A 17,885-nucleotide genomic window follows, 5' to 3' on the forward strand; every position below is an offset into this window, starting at 1 on the left:
CTACCTATACAGGTGTGTCTCTGTGTCCTACCTATACAGGTGTGTCTCTGTGTCCTACCTATACTGGTGTGTCTCTGTGTCCTACCTATACATGTATGTCTCTGTGTCCTACCTATATAGGTGTGTCTCTGTGTCCTACCTATCCAGGTGTGTATGTGTGTCCTACCTATACAGGTGTGTCTATGTGTCCTACGTATACATGTGTGTCTCTGTTCCTACCTATACAGGTGTGTCTCTGTGTCCTACCTATACAGGTGTGTCTCTGTGTCCTACCTATACAAGTGTGTCTCTGTGTCCTACCTATACAGGTGTGTCTGTGTGTCCTACCTGTACAGGTGTGTCTGTGTGTCCTACCTGTACAGGTGTGTCTGTGTGTCCTACCTATACAGGTGTGTCTGTGTGTCCTACCTATACAGGTGTGTCTGTGTGTCCTACCTATACAGGTGTGTCTCTGTGTCCTACCTATACAGGTGTGTCTGTGTGTCCTACCTATACAGGTGTGTCTGTGTGTCCTACCTGTACAGGTGTGTCTGTGTGTCCTACCTATACAGGTGTGTCTGTGTGTCCTACCTATACAGGTGTGTCTGTGTGTCCTACCTGTACAGGTGTGTCTGTGTGTCCTACCTATACAGGTGTGTCTCTGTGTCCTAACTATACAGATGTGTCTCTGTGTCCTACCTATACAGGTGTGTCTGTGTGTCCTACCTATACAGGTGTGTCTGTGTGTCCTACCTATACAGCTATGTCTGTGTGTCCTACCTATACAGGTGTGTCTGTGTGTCCTACCTGTACAGGTTTGTCTGTGTGTCCTACCTATACAGGTGTGTCTCTGTGTCCTACCTATACAGGTGTGTCTGTGTGTCCTACCTATACAGGTGTGTCTGTGTGTCCTACCTATACAGATGTGTCTCTGTGTCCTACCTATACAGGTGTGTCTGTGTGTCCTACCTATACAGGTGTGTCTGTGTGTCCTACCTATACAGGTGTGTCTCTGTGTCCTACCTATACAGGTGTGTCTCTGTGTCCTACCTATACAGGTGTGTCTCTGTGTCCTACCTATACAGGTGTGTCTGTGTGTCCTACCTATACAGCTGTGTCTGTGTGTCCTACCTATACAGGTGTGTCTGTGTGTCCTACCTGTACAGGTGTGTCTGTGTGTCCTACCTATACAGGTGTGTCTCTGTGTCCTACCTATACAGGTGTGTCTGTGTGTCCTACCTATACAGGTGTGTCTGTGTGTCCTACCTATACAGATGTGTCTCTGTGTCCTACCTATACAGGTGTGTCTGTGTGTCCTACCTATACAGGTGTGTCTGTGTGTCCTACCTATACAGGTGTGTCTCTGTGTCCTACCTATACAGGTGTGTCTCTGTGTCCTACCTATACAGGTGTGTCTCTGTGTCCTACCTATACAGGTGTGTCTGTGTGTCCTACTTGTACAGGTGTGTCTCTGTGTCCTACCTATACAGGTGTGTCTGTGTCCTACCTATACTGGTGTGTCTCTGTGTCCTACCTATACAGGTGTGTCTCTGTGTCCTACCTATACAGGTGTGTCTCTGTGTCCTACCTATACAGGTGTGTCTGTGTGTCCTACCTGAACAGGTGTGTCTGTGTGTCCTACCTGTACTGGTGTGTCTGTGTGTCCTACCAATACAGGTGTGTCTGTGTGTCCTACCTATACAGGTGTGTCTGTGTGTCCTACCTGTACAGGTGTGTCTGTGTGTCCTACCTATACAGGTGTGTCTGTGTGTCCTACCTGTACAGGTGTGTCTGTGTGTCCTACCTATACAGGTGTGTCTGTGTGTCCTACCTATACAGGTGTGTCTCTGTGTCCTACCTATACAGATGTGTCTCTGTGTCCTACCTATACAGATGTGTCTCTGTGTCCTACCTATACAGGTGTGTCTGTGTGTCCTACCTATACAGGTGTGTCTGTGTGTCCTACCTGTACAGGTGTGTCTGTGTGTCCTACCTGTACAGGTGTGTCTCTGTGTCCTACCTATACAGCTGGGTATGGATGAGTTCCAGTTAGCCAGGGCATTGGGGACAGTCAGACACTCTATGGCGGTGGAACCCTCCAATACGTATCCGGGGGAACATTCAAAGCGGATCACGGCTCCCACAGCAAAGTTATTCCCTGTCCTCCTCCCGTTCCTGGGCTCTGGGACTGAAGTGCACTGGGTGGCACTGGTCCTTGGCACCGCTGTAGAGGAAGAGAAGAAGAGTGGTGTTTGGTCACTGTAGCTTTACCAAGTAGTGATTAACGAGAAGCCTGAGAGCCTTTAGGTAACTCTGTAGCTTTACCAAGTAGTGATTAACGAGAAGCCCGAGAGCCTTTAGGTAACTCTGTAGATTTACCAAGTAGTGATTAACGAGAAGACTGAGAGCCTTTAGGTAACTCTGTAGCTTTACCAAGTAGTGATTAACGAGAAGCCTGAGAGCCTTTAGGTAACTCTGTAGCTTTACCAAGTAGTGTTTAACGAGAAGCCTGAGAGCCTTTAGGTAACTCTGTAGCTTTACCAAGTAGTGATTAACGAGAAGCCTGAGGGCCTTTAGGTAACTCTGTAGCTTTACCAAGTAGTGATTAACGAGAAGCCTGAGAGCCTTTAGGTAACTCTGTAGCTTTACCAAGTAGTGATTAACGAGAAGCCTGAGAGCCTTTAGGTAACTCTGTAGCTTTACCAAGTAGTGATTAACGAGAAGCTTGAGAGCCTTTAGGTAACTCTGTAGCTTTACCAAGTAGTGATTAACGAGAAGCCTGAGTTGCTCCTGACAGGGGAAACTCCGGCCCCTAATTAAACCTTAGTTTATTAAATGTTCTTTTATAGTATATCAGCTTTAATATTGCAGATACTGTAGATTGTGGCTTCTATCAATGTAATTGTCTGACTCATTTCCCCCCCCCCCGTATGTAACCCTTATTTAAAGTGGCGGTTAAGAAGAACTTGTTATTTCCAATGGCGGCCGCCCCCGGCCAAATCTGAATAACGCTGGGCCAAATGTGCGCCGCCCTTCGGGACTCCCAATCACAGCCGGAAGTGATACTGCTGATAGTGATGCCGATAGTGGACAGCCTTGTTTTTACTCCTCTAGATGGTTTAATTCTTTTCTGAGAAGTAGACATTATTTACTATTTTACACCTGCTGGTTACTATACATGACTGTAATCTATTCTATTAGAGTCCAAGCAGTCCAGGTTTTTATGTATAAATTCTCGTCGGACTTTATCAAAGGCCTTTTCAAAGTCCACTATGAATACCAGGTCTGGTGCAGTACTTGTCTTGTATCATCTCCAATGTTCCGTCCAGGTAAAAAACCTGTCTGTTTAGGATGAATAATATCCCACAACACCTTTTTAATTCTATGTGACAAGCATTTAGCTAGAAATGTTTTGCATCCCAACACTGAACTAACTGTAAGGTGACTCTAACATTTTGCATCCCAACACTAAACTAACTGTAAGGTGACTCTAACATTTTGCATCCCAACACTAAACTAACTGTAAGGTGACTCTAACATTTTGCATCCCAACACTAAACTAACTGTAAGGTGACTCTAACATTTTGCATCCCAACACTAAACTAACTGTAAGGTGACTAACATTTTGCATCCCAACACTAAACTAACTGTAAGGTGACTAACATTTTGCATCCCGACACTAAACTAACTGTAAGGTGACTCCTATGTTTTGCATCCCAACACTAAACTAACTGTAAGGTGACTAACGTTTTGCATCCCAACACTAAACTAACTGTAAGGTGACTCCTATGTTGTGCATCCCAACACTAAACTAACTGTAAGGTGACTCCTATGTTTTGCATCCCAACACTAAACTAACTGTAAGGTGACTAACGTTTTGCATCCCAACACTAAACTAACTGTAAGGTGACTAACATTTTGCATCCCAACACTAAACTAACTGTAAGGTGACTCCTATGTTGTGCATCCCAATACTGAACTAACTGTAAGGTGACTAACGTTTTGCATCCCAACACTAAACTAACTGTAAGGTGACTCCTATGTTGTGCATCCCAACACTAAACTAACTGTAAGGTGACTAACGTTTTGCATCCCAACACTAAACTAACTGTAAGGTGACTCCTATGTTGTGCATCCCAACACTAAACTAACTGTAAGGTGACTAACATTTTGCATCCCAACACTAAACTAACTGTAAGGTGACTCCTATGTTGTGCATCCCAACACTGAACTAACTGTAAGGTGACTAACGTTTTGCATCCCAACACTAAACTAACTGTAAGGTGACTCCTATGTTGTGCATCCCAACACTAAACTAACTGTAAGGTGACTAACGTTTTGCATCCCAACACTAAACTAACTGTAAGGTGACTAACGTTTTGCATCCCAACACTAAACTAACTGTAAGGTGACTAACGTTGTGCATCCCAACACTAAACTAACTGTAAGGTGACTAACATTTTGCATCCCAACACTAAACTAACTGTAAGGTGACTCCTATGTTGTTCATCCCAACACTGAACTAACTGTAAGGTGACTAACATTTTGCATCCCAACACTAAACTAACTGTAAGGTGACTCCTATGTTGTTCATCCCAACACTGAACTAACTGTAAGGTGACTAACATTTTGCATCCCAACACTAAACTAACTGTAAGGTGACTCCTATGTTGTTCATCCCAACACTAAACTAACTGTAAGGTGACTCCTATGTTGTTCATCCCAACACTAAACTAACTGTAAGGTGACTAACATTTTGCATCCCAACACTGAACTAACTGTAAGGTGACTAACATTTTGCATCCCAACACTAAACTAACTGTAAGGTGACTCCTATGTTGTTCATCCCAACACTAAACTAACTGTAAGGTGACTCCTATGTTGTTCATCCCAACACTAAACTAACTGTAAGGTGACTAACATTTTGCATCCCAACACTAAACTAACTGTAAGGTAACTCCTATGTTGTGCATCCCAACACTAAACTAACTGTAAGGTGACTAACGTTGTGCATCCCAACACTAAACTAACTGTAAGGTGACTAACATTTTGCATCCCAACACTAAACTAACTGTAAGGTGACTAACGTTTTGCATCCCAACACTAAACTAACTGTAAGGTGACTAACGTTGTGCATCCCAACACTAAACTAACTGTAAGGTGACTCCTATGTTGTGCATCCCAACACTAAACTAACTGTAAGGTGACTAACGTTTTGCATCCCAACACTAAACTAACTGTAAGGTGACTAATGTTTTGCATCCCAACACTAAACTAACTGTAAGGTGACTAATGTTTTGCATCCCAACACTAAACTAACTGTAAGGTGACTAATGTTTTGCATCCCAACACTAAACTAACTGTAAGGTGACTCCTATGTTGTGCATCCCAACACTAAACTAACTGTAAGGTGACTAACGTTTTGCATCCCAACACTAAACTAACTGTAAGGTGACTAACGTTGTGCATCCCAACACTAAACTAACTGTAAGGTGACTAACGTTTTGCATCCCAACACTAAACTAACTGTAAGGTGACTAATGTTTTGCATCCCAACACTAAACTAACTGTAAGGTGACTAATGTTTTGCATCCCAACACTAAACTAACTGTAAGGTGACTAATGTTTTGCATCCCAACACTAAACTAACTGTAAGGTGACTCCTATGTTGTGCATCCCAACACTAAACTAACTGTAAGGTGACTAACGTTTTGCATCCCAACACTAAACTAACTGTAAGGTGACTAACGTTGTGCATCCCAACACTAAACTAACTGTAAGGTGACTAACATTTTGCATCCCAACACTAAACTAACTGTAAGGTGACTCCTATGTTGTTCATCCCAACACTGAACTAACTGTAAGGTGACTAACATTTTGCATCCCAACACTAAACTAACTGTAAGGTGACTCCTATGTTGTTCATCCCAACACTGAACTAACTGTAAGGTGACTAACATTTTGCATCCCAACACTAAACTAACTGTAAGGTGACTCCTATGTTGTTCATCCCAACACTAAACTAACTGTAAGGTGACTCCTATGTTGTTCATCCCAACACTAAACTAACTGTAAGGTGACTAACATTTTGCATCCCAACACTGAACTAACTGTAAGGTGACTAACATTTTGCATCCCAACACTAAACTAACTGTAAGGTGACTCCTATGTTGTTCATCCCAACACTAAACTAACTGTAAGGTGACTCCTATGTTGTTCATCCCAACACTAAACTAACTGTAAGGTGACTAACATTTTGCATCCCAACACTAAACTAACTGTAAGGTAACTCCTATGTTGTGCATCCCAACACTAAACTAACTGTAAGGTGACTAACGTTGTGCATCCCAACACTAAACTAACTGTAAGGTGACTAACATTTTGCATCCCAACACTAAACTAACTGTAAGGTGACTAACGTTTTGCATCCCAACACTAAACTAACTGTAAGGTGACTAACGTTGTGCATCCCAACACTAAACTAACTGTAAGGTGACTCCTATGTTGTGCATCCCAACACTAAACTAACTGTAAGGTGACTAACGTTTTGCATCCCAACACTAAACTAACTGTAAGGTGACTAATGTTTTGCATCCCAACACTAAACTAACTGTAAGGTGACTAATGTTTTGCATCCCAACACTAAACTAACTGTAAGGTGACTAATGTTTTGCATCCCAACACTAAACTAACTGTAAGGTGACTCCTATGTTGTGCATCCCAACACTAAACTAACTGTAAGGTGACTAACGTTTTGCATCCCAACACTAAACTAACTGTAAGGTGACTAACGTTGTGCATCCCAACACTAAACTAACTGTAAGGTGACTAACGTTTTGCATCCCAACACTAAACTAACTGTAAGGTGACTAATGTTTTGCATCCCAACACTAAACTAACTGTAAGGTGACTAATGTTTTGCATCCCAACACTAAACTAACTGTAAGGTGACTAATGTTTTGCATCCCAACACTAAACTAACTGTAAGGTGACTCCTATGTTGTGCATCCCAACACTAAACTAACTGTAAGGTGACTAACGTTTTGCATCCCAACACTAAACTAACTGTAAGGTGACTAACGTTGTGCATCCCAACACTAAACTAACTGTAAGGTGACTAACGTTTTGCATCCCAACACTAAACTAACTGTAAGGTGACTAACGTTGTGCATCCCAACACTAAACTAACTGTAAGGTGACTAACGTTTTGCATCCCAACACTAAACTAATTGTAAGGTGATTAACGTTGTGCATCCCAACACTAAACTAACTGTAAGGTGACTAACGTTTTGCATCCCAACACTAAACTAACTGTAAGGTGACTAACGTTTTGCATCCCAACACTAAACTAACTGTAAGGTGACTAACGTTGTGCATCCCAACACTAAACTAACTGTAAGGTGACTAACGTTTTGCATCCCAACACTAAACTAACTGTAAGGTGACTAACGTTGTGCATCCCAACACTAAACTAACTGTAAGGTGACTAACGTTTTGCATCCCAACACTAAACTAACTGTAAGGTGACTAACGTTTTGCATCCCAACACTAAACTAATTGTAAGGTGATTAACGTTGTGCATCCCAACACTAAACTAACTGTAAGGTGACTAACGTTTTGCATCCCAACACTAAACTAACTGTAAGGTGACTAACGTTTTGCATCCCAACACTAAACTAACTGTAAGGTGACTAACGTTGTGCATCCCAACACTAAACTAACTGTAAGGTGACTAACGTTTTGCATCCCAACACTAAACTAACTGTAAGGTGACTAACGTTGTGCATCCCAACACTAAACTAACTGTAAGGTGACTAACGTTTTGCATCCCAACACTAAACTAACTGTAAGGTGACTAACGTTTTGCATCCCAACACTAAACTAACTGTAAGGTGACTAACGTTTTGCATCCCAACACTAAACTAACTGTAAGGTGACTAACGTTGTGCATCCCAACACTAAACTAACTGTAAGGTGACTAACGTTTGCATCCCAACACTAAACTAACTGTAAGGTGACTAACGTTTTGCATCCCAACACTAAACTAACTGTAAGGTGACTAACGTTTTGCATCCCAACACTAAACTAACTGTAAGGTGACTAACGTTGTGCATCCCAACACTAAACTAACTGTAAGGTGACTAACGTTTTGCATCCCAACACTAAACTAACTGTAAGGTGACTAACGTTTTGCATCCCAACACTAAACTAACTGTAAGGTGACTAACGTTGTGCATCCCAACACTAAACTAACTGTAAGGTGACTAACGTTGTGCATCCCAACACTAAACTAACTGTAAGGTGACTAACGTTTTGCATCCCAACACTAAACTAACTGTAAGGTGACTAACGTTTTGCATCCCAACACTAAACTAACTGTAAGGTGACTAACGTTGTGCATCCCAACACTAAACTAACTGTAAGGTGACTAACGTTGTGCATCCCAACACTAAACTAACTGTAAGGTGACTAACGTTGTGCATCCCAACACTAAACTAACTCTAAGGTGACTAACATTTTGCATCCCAACACTAAACTAACTGTAAGGTGACTCTAACATTTTGCATCCCAACACTAAACTAACTGTAAGGTGACTAACATTTTGCATCCCAACACTGAACTAACTGTAAGGTGACTAACATTTTGCATCCCAACACTAAACTAACTGTAAGGTGACTCCTATGTTGTTCATCCCAACACTGAACTAACTGTAAGGTGACTAACATTTTGAATCCCAACACTAAACTAACTGTAAGGTGACTCCTATGTTGTTCATCCCAACACTAAACTAACTGTAAGGTGACTCCTATGTTGTGCATCCCAACACTAAACTAACTGTAAGGTGACTAACGTTTTGCATCCCAACACTAAACTAACTGTAAGGTGACTAACGTTTTGCATCCCAACACTAAACTAACTGTAAGGTGACTAACGTTTTGCATCCCAACACTAAACTAACTGTAAGGTGACTAACGTTGTGCATCCCAACACTAAACTAACTGTAAGGTGACTAACGTTTTGCATCCCAACACTAAACTAACTGTAAGGTGACTAACGTTTTGCATCCCAACACTAAACTAACTGTAAGGTGACTAACGTTTTGCATCCCAACACTAAACTAACTGTAAGGTGACTAACGTTGTGCATCCCAACACTAAACTAACTGTAAGGTGACTAACGTTTTGCATCCCAACACTAAACTAACTGTAAGGTGACTAACGTTTTGCATCCCAACACTAAACTAACTGTAAGGTGACTAACGTTGTGCATCCCAACACTAAACTAACTGTAAGGTGACTAACGTTGTGCATCCCAACACTAAACTAACTGTAAGGTGACTAACGTTTTGCATCCCAACACTAAACTAACTGTAAGGTGACTAACGTTTTGCATCCCAACACTAAACTAACTGTAAGGTGACTAACGTTGTGCATCCCAACACTAAACTAACTGTAAGGTGACTAACGTTGTGCATCCCAACACTAAACTAACTGTAAGGTGACTAACGTTGTGCATCCCAACACTAAACTAACTCTAAGGTGACTAACATTTTGCATCCCAACACTAAACTAACTGTAAGGTGACTCTAACATTTTGCATCCCAACACTAAACTAACTGTAAGGTGACTAACATTTTGCATCCCAACACTGAACTAACTGTAAGGTGACTAACATTTTGCATCCCAACACTAAACTAACTGTAAGGTGACTCCTATGTTGTTCATCCCAACACTGAACTAACTGTAAGGTGACTAACATTTTGAATCCCAACACTAAACTAACTGTAAGGTGACTCCTATGTTGTTCATCCCAACACTAAACTAACTGTAAGGTGACTCCTATGTTGTGCATCCCAACACTAAACTAACTGTAAGGTGACTAACGTTTTGCATCCCAACACTAAACTAACTGTAAGGTGACTAACGTTTTGCATCCCAACACTAAACTAACTGTAAGGTGACTAACATTTTGCATCCCAACACTAAACTAACTGTAAGGTGACTCCTATGTTGTGCATCCCAACACTAAACTAACTGTAAGGTGACTAACGTTTTGCATCCCAACACTAAACTAACTGTAAGGTGACTCCTATGTTGTGCATCCCAACGCTAAACTAACTGTAAGGTGACTAACGTTTTGCATCCCAACACTAAACTAACTGTAAGGTGACTAACGTTTTGCATCCCAACACTAAACTAACTGTAAGGTGACTCCTATGTTGTTCATCCCAACACTAAACTAACTGTAAGGTGACTAACGTTTTGCATCCCAACACTAAACTAACTGTAAGGTGACTCCTATGTTGTGCATCCCAACACTAAACTAACTGTAAGGTGACTAACATTTTGCATCCCAACACTAAACTAACTGTAAGGTGACTCCTATGTTGTGCATCCCAACACTGAACTAACTGTAAGGTGACTAACGTTTTGCATCCCAACACTAAACTAACTGTAAGGTGACTAACGTTTTGCATCCCAACACTAAACTAACTGTAAGGTGACTAACGTTGTGCATCCCAACACTAAACTAACTGTAAGGTGACTAACGTTGTGCATCCCAACACTAAACTAACTGTAAGGTGACTAACGTTGTGCATCCCAACACTAAACTAACTCTAAGGTGACTAACATTTTGCATCCCAACACTAAACTAACTGTAAGGTGACTCCTATGTTGTTCATCCCAACACTGAACTAACTGTAAGGTGACTAACATTTTGAATCCCAACACTAAACTAACTGTAAGGTGACTCCTATGTTGTTCATCCCAACACTAAACTAACTGTAAGGTGACTCCTATGTTGTGCATCCCAACACTAAACTAACTGTAAGGTGACTAACGTTTTGCATCCCAACACTAAACTAACTGTAAGGTGACTAACGTTTTGCATCCCAACACTAAACTAACTGTAAGGTGACTAACATTTTGCATCCCAACACTAAACTAACTGTAAGGTGACTCCTATGTTGTGCATCCCAACACTAAACTAACTGTAAGGTGACTAACGTTTTGCATCCCAACACTAAACTAACTGTAAGGTGACTCCTATGTTGTGCATCCCAACACTAAACTAACTGTAAGGTGACTAACGTTTTGCATCCCAACACTAAACTAACTGTAAGGTGACTAACGTTTTGCATCCCAACACTAAACTAACTGTAAGGTGACTCCTATGTTGTTCATCCCAACACTAAACTAACTGTAAGGTGACTAACATTTTGCATCCCAACACTAAACTAACTGTAAGGTAACTCCTATGTTGTGCATCCCAACACTAAACTAACTGTAAGGTGACTAACGTTTTGCATCCCAACACTAAACTAACTGTAAGGTGACTAACGTTTTGCATCCCAACACTAAACTAACTGTAAGGTGACTCCTATGTTGTGCATCCCATCACTAAACTAACTGTAAGGTGACTAACATTTTGCATCCCAACACTAAACTAACTGTAAGGTGACTAACATTTTGCATCCCAACACTAAACTATCTGTAAGGTGACTAACATTTTGCATCCCAACACTAAACTAACTGTAAGGTGACTAACATGTTGCATCCCAACACTAAACTAACTGTAAGGTGACTCCTATGTTGTGTATCCCAACACTAAACTAACTGTAAGGTGACTAACATTTTGCATCCCAACACTAAACTAACTGTAAGGTGACTCTAACATTTTGCATCCCAACACTAAACTAACTGTAAGGTGACTAACATTTTGCATCCCAACACTAAACTAACTGTAAGGTGACTAACATTTTGCATCCCAACACTAAACTAACTGTAAAGTGACTAACATTTTGCATCCCAACACTAAACTAACTGTAAGGTGACTCTAACATTTTGCATCCCAACACTAAACTAACTGTAAGGTGACTAACATTTTGCATCCCAACACTAAACTAACTGTAAGGTGACTAACATTTTGCATCCCAACACTAAACTAACTGTAAGGTGACTAACATTTTGCATCCCAACACTAAACTAACTGTAAGGTAAATCCTATGTTTTGCATCCCAACACTAAACTAACTGTAAGGTGACTAACATTTTGCATCCCAACACTAAACTAACTGTAAGGTGACTAACATTTTGCATCCCAACACTAAACTAACTGTAAGGTGACTCCTATGTTGTGCATCCCAACACTAAACTAACTGTAAGGTGACTAACATTTTGCATCCCAACACTAAACTAACTGTAAGGTGACTAACATTTTGCATCCCAACACTAAACTAACTGTAAGGTGACTAACATTTTGCATCCCAACACTGAACTAACTGTAAGGTGACTAACATTTTGCATCCCAACACTAAACTAACTGTAAGGTGACTAACGTTTTGCATCCCAACACTGAACTAACTGTAAGGTAACTCCTATGTTTTGCATCCCAACACTAAACTAACTGTAAGGTGACTAACATTTTGCATCCCAACACTAAACTAACTGTAAGGTGACTAACATTTTGCATCCCAACACTAAACTAACTGTAAGGTGACTAACATTTTGCATCCCAACACTGAACTAACTGTAAGGTGACTAACATTTTGAATCCCAACACTAAACTAACTGTAAGGTGACTAACGTTTTGCATCCCAACACTGAACTAACTGTAAGGTAACTCCTATGTTTTGCATCCCAACACTAAACTAACTGTAAGGTGACTAACAATTTGCATCCCAACACTAAACTAACTGTAAGGTGACTAACGTTTTGCATCCCAACACTAAACTAACTGTAAGGTGACTCCTATGTTGTGCATCCCAACACTAAACTAACTGTAAGGTGACTAACATTTTGCATCCCAACACTAAACTAACTGTAAGGTGACTCCTATGTTGTGTATCCCAACACTAAACTAACTTTAAGGTGACTAACATTTTGCATCCCAACACTAAACTAACTGTAAAGTGACTAACATTTTGCATCCCAACACTAAACTAACTGTAAGGTGACTCTAACATTTTGCATCCCAACACTAAACTAACTGTAAGGTGACTAACATTTTGCATCCCAACACTAAACTAACTGTAAGGTGACTAACATTTTGCATCCCAACACTAAACTAACTGTAAAGTGACTAACATTTTGCATCCCAACACTAAACTAACTGTAAGGTGACTCTAACATTTTGCATCCCAACACTAAACTAACTGTAAGGTGACTAACATTTTGCATCCCAACACTAAACTAACTGTAAGGTGACTAACATTTTGCATCCCAACACTAAACTAACTGTAAGGTAAATCCTATGTTTTGCATCCCAACACTAAACTAACTGTAAGGTGACTAACATTTTGCATCCCAACACTAAACTAACTGTAAGGTGACTAACATTTTGCATCCCAACACTAAACTAACTGTAAGGTGACTCCTATGTTGTGCATCCCAACACTAAACTAACTGTAAGGTGACTAACATTTTGCATCCCAACACTAAACTAACTGTAAGGTGACTAACATTTTGCATCCCAACACTAAACTAACTGTAAGGTGACTAACATTTTGCATCCCAACACTGAACTAACTGTAAGGTGACTAACATTTTGCATCCCAACACTAAACTAACTGCAAGGTGACTAACGTTTTGCATCCCAACACTGAACTAACTGTAAGGTAACTCCTATGTTTTGCATCCCAACACTAAACTAACTGTAAGGTGACTAACATTTTGCATCCCAACACTAAACTAACTGTAAGGTGACTAACATTTTGCATCCCAACACTAAACTAACTGTAAGGTGACTAACATTTTGCATCCCAACACTGAACTAACTGTAAGGTGACTAACATTTTGCATCCCAACACTAAACTAACTGTAAGGTGACTAACGTTTTGCATCCCAACACTGAACTAACTGTAAGGTAACTCCTATGTTTTGCATCCCAACACTAAACTAACTGTAAGGTGACTAACAATTTGCATCCCAACACTAAACTAACTGTAAGGTGACTAACGTTTTGCATCCCAACACTAAACTAACTGTAAGGTGACTCCTATGTTGTGCATCCCAACACTAAACTAACTGTAAGGTGACTAACATTTTGCATCCCAACACTAAACTAACTGTAAGGTGACTCCTATGTTGTGTATCCCAACACTAAACTAACTGTAAGGTGACTAACATTTTGCATCCCAACACTAAACTAACTGTAAAGTGACTAACATTTTGCATCCCAACACTAAACTAACTGTAAGGTGACTCTAACATTTTGCATCCCAACACTAAACTAACTGTAAGGTGACTAACATTTTGCATCCCAACACTAAACTAACTGTAAGGTGACTAACATTTTGCATCCCAACACTAAACTAACTGTAAAGTGACTAACATTTTGCATCCCAACACTAAACTAACTGTAAGGTGACTCTAACATTTTGCATCCCAACACTAAACTAACTGTAAGGTGACTAACATTTTGCATCCCAACACTAAACTAACTGTAAGGTGACTAACATTTTGCATCCCAACACTAAACTAACTGTAAGGTGACTAACATTTTGCATCCCAACACTAAACTAACTGTAAGGTGACTCCTATGTTGTGCATCCCAACACTAAACTAACTGTAAGGTGACTAACGTTTTGCATCCCAACACTAAACTAACTGTAAGGTGACTAACGTTTTGCATCCCAACACTAAACTAACTGTAAGGTGACTAACATTTTGCATCCCAACACTAAACTAACTGTAAGGTGACTCCTATGTTGTGCATCCCAACACTAAACTAACTGTAAGGTGACTAACGTTTTGCATCCCAACACTAAACTAACTGTAAGGTGACTAACGTTTTGCATCCCAACACTAAACTAACTGTAAGGTGACTAACATTTTGCATCCCAACACTAAACTAACTGTAAGGTGACTCCTATGTTGTTCATCCCAACACTAAACTAACTGTAAGGTGACTAACGTTTTGCATCCCAACACTAAACTAACTGTAAGGTGACTAACATTTTGCATCCCAACACTAAACTAACTGTAAGGTGACTAACATTTTGCATCCCAACACTAAACTAACTGTAAGGTGACTCCTATGTTGTGCATCCCAACACTAAACTAACTGTAAGGTGACTAACGTTTTGCATCCCAACACTAAACTAACTGTAAGGTGACTAACGTTTTGCATCCCAACACTAAACTAACTGTAAGGTGACTAACATTTTGCATCCCAACACTAAACTAACTGTAAGGTGACTCCTATGTTGTGCATCCCAACACTAAACTAACTGTAAGGTGACTAACGTTTTGCATCCCAACACTAAACTAACTGTAAGGTGACTAACGTTTTGCATCCCAACACTAAACTAACTGTAAGGTGACTAACATTTTGCATCCCAACACTAAACTAACTGTAAGGTGACTCCTATGTTGTTCATCCCAACACTAAACTAACTGTAAGGTGACTAACGTTTTGCATCCCAACACTAAACTAACTGTAAGGTGACTAACATTTTGCATCCCAACACTAAACTAACTGTAAGGTGACTAACATTTTGCATCCCAACACTAAACTAACTGTAAGGTGACTCCTATGTTGTTCATCCCAACACTAAACTAACTGTAAGGTGACTCCTATGTTGTTCATCCCAACACTAAACTAACTGTAAGGTGACTAACATTTTGCATCCCAACACTAAACTAACTGTAAGGTGACTCCTATGTTGTTCATCCCAACACTAAACTAACTGTAAGGTGACTCCTATGTTGTGCATCCCAACACTAAACTAACTGTAAGGTGACTCCTATGTTTTAGATGGACTGGATCTTTATATTGACCACTTTGGATCCTGTTTCAGTAATAATGACATCAGACCTTCTTGTTGAGTGTGATATAATCTACCATTTATATAGGAGTGGTTAAAACAGGCTATAACGGACCTCTGAGGACAGGGACGTGGGTGTTTTATACCTCAACTGGTCTGCCATCCAGACCTGGACTTTTCCCAGACTTTAACTGCATCAAGAAGTTCCTCCTCTGTAATTGAACCTTCACATGAATCTTTCTGTACGACTATTAATTTGACGTTATTAATAGAAAAAAATATCCTTCACAATTAACTTCAGTTAGACGAGATGGAAGAGACTGAAAAAATAAATACAAACATGCTTAAAATACTTTTCTTCCTCTTTCAAAGTATAGTTTGGTGAATCACAGATGAGTCATATGTCACAAGTTTCTGTAAATTATTTTTGGTAGCATTTCCCTTCTGAAGATCAAAAAATTATTTTGTGTATTTTTCCAAATATTACATCCAGTTCACTTTTTATGTTTATAATATATTACACGGGATCTTTGTTGAATAAGTTCCTCCATTTCTTTCTGTTTTTCCTCTAACTTTTTCCCTGCCTCTATGGGACCGTTTTTATTGCTGTCTATCTGTACTGTTCGTCCTTCCATTTCCTTTGTTAACATAGACTCTTTTGACCCAAATTGCTTTTTGTTTTAAAGATGAGAATTGAATTGCAGGGCCTCTAAAGGCACATTTAAAAGTATCCCATACAATAATGGGATCTGCTGTACCTATGTTATTTCTGAACAAGTTTGTTATAAATTCTTCTGTCTTTGTGAAAAACAAGTTGTCATCTGTGACGGCCCCTCCCTGCTCTGTCTACTGGGTTTTGATGTGCTTACTTCCTGCAGGAGATTGGTGGGCGGAGTAGGAGAGGTGGGCGGAGCAGGGAGGGTCGTCAGGGCTGATGGGGTACAGCTGTGACAGATCAGCTGTGGCATAAAGTCACTGTTTCTCCGTTCAGCAAGAGAGTCTTCTCTCCATGCATACCTTTGGTTGTTTCGTTGTGGGGTTGGCAGGCGACACCTAATTTACTGACCTTCATGCCTCATCTGATTATTGTTGTGAGTGTTTACTTTATTTACGGAAAAAAAAAACATTTTGTCATTCCTTTACGCAGTGTGTGGTTTACGCATTGTTTGTTACAATCTTGAGCCAGGTTGTATCACATCCCATAGACTTTGATTAAATGTCCAATATCCTCGCCCTTGTGGAAATTCTGTAAAAGTTATGTATATGCCAACTATTTGATGGTCCGACCACATCCTGCCCACTATCAATTTAAAAATAACATTTTGGTGCCAACGGGAATGACCTAAGAAAGTAATCAAGACGAGTATCTTGACTTAGCCTCCTCCATGTATATCTCACTAGGTCAGGATGTTAAACCTCCATGTATATCTCACTATGTCAAGATATTAAACCTCCTCCATGTATATCTCACTAGGTCAGGATGTTAAACCTCCATGTATATCTCACTAGGTCAGGATGTTAAACCTCCATGTATATCTCACAAGGTCAGGATATTAAACCTCCTCCATGTATATCTCACTAGGTCAGGATATTAAACCTCCATGTATATCTCACTAGGTCAGGATATTAAACCTCCTCCATGTATATCTCACTAGGTCAGGATATTAAACCTCCTCCATGTATATCTCACTAGGTCAGGATATTAAACCTCCATGTATATCTCACTAGGTCAGGATATTAAACCTCCTCCATGTATATCTCACTAGTTCAGGGTATTAAACCTCCTCCATGTATATCTCACTAGGTCAGGGTATTAAACCTCCTCCATGTATATCTCACTAGGTCAGGATATTAAACCTCCTCCATGTATATCTCACTACGTCAGGATATTAAACCTCCTCCATGTATATCTCACTAGGTCAGGATATTAAACCTCCATGTATATCTCACTAGGTCAGGATATTAAACCTCCATGTATATCTCACTAGGTCAGGATATTAAACCTCCTCCATGTATATCTCACTAGATCAGGATATTAAACCTCCTCCATGTATATCTCACTAGGTCAGGATATTAAACCTCCTCCATGTATATCTCACTAGGTCAAGATATTAAACCTCCATATATATCTCACTAGG

At 40.2% G+C, this 17,885-nt stretch overlaps 1 protein-coding gene across 1 annotated transcript in view; it reads right to left on the reverse strand.

Moving 5' to 3' along the window:
• LOC135549478 (CUB and sushi domain-containing protein 1-like) overlaps nt 1-17,885 on the reverse strand; it is a 1,027,892-nt gene that overhangs the window by 276,065 nt on the left and 733,942 nt on the right. Inside the window, 1 exon segment of the mRNA XM_064979475.1 lies at nt 2,000-2,203. Coding sequence (XP_064835547.1) covers nt 2,000-2,203 — 204 coding nt within the window.

The sequence above is a fragment of the Oncorhynchus masou genome, chromosome 12 (genome assembly GCF_036934945.1).
Source record: "Oncorhynchus masou masou isolate Uvic2021 chromosome 12, UVic_Omas_1.1, whole genome shotgun sequence".
NCBI classification, from domain to species: Eukaryota; Metazoa; Chordata; class Actinopteri; order Salmoniformes; family Salmonidae; genus Oncorhynchus; species Oncorhynchus masou.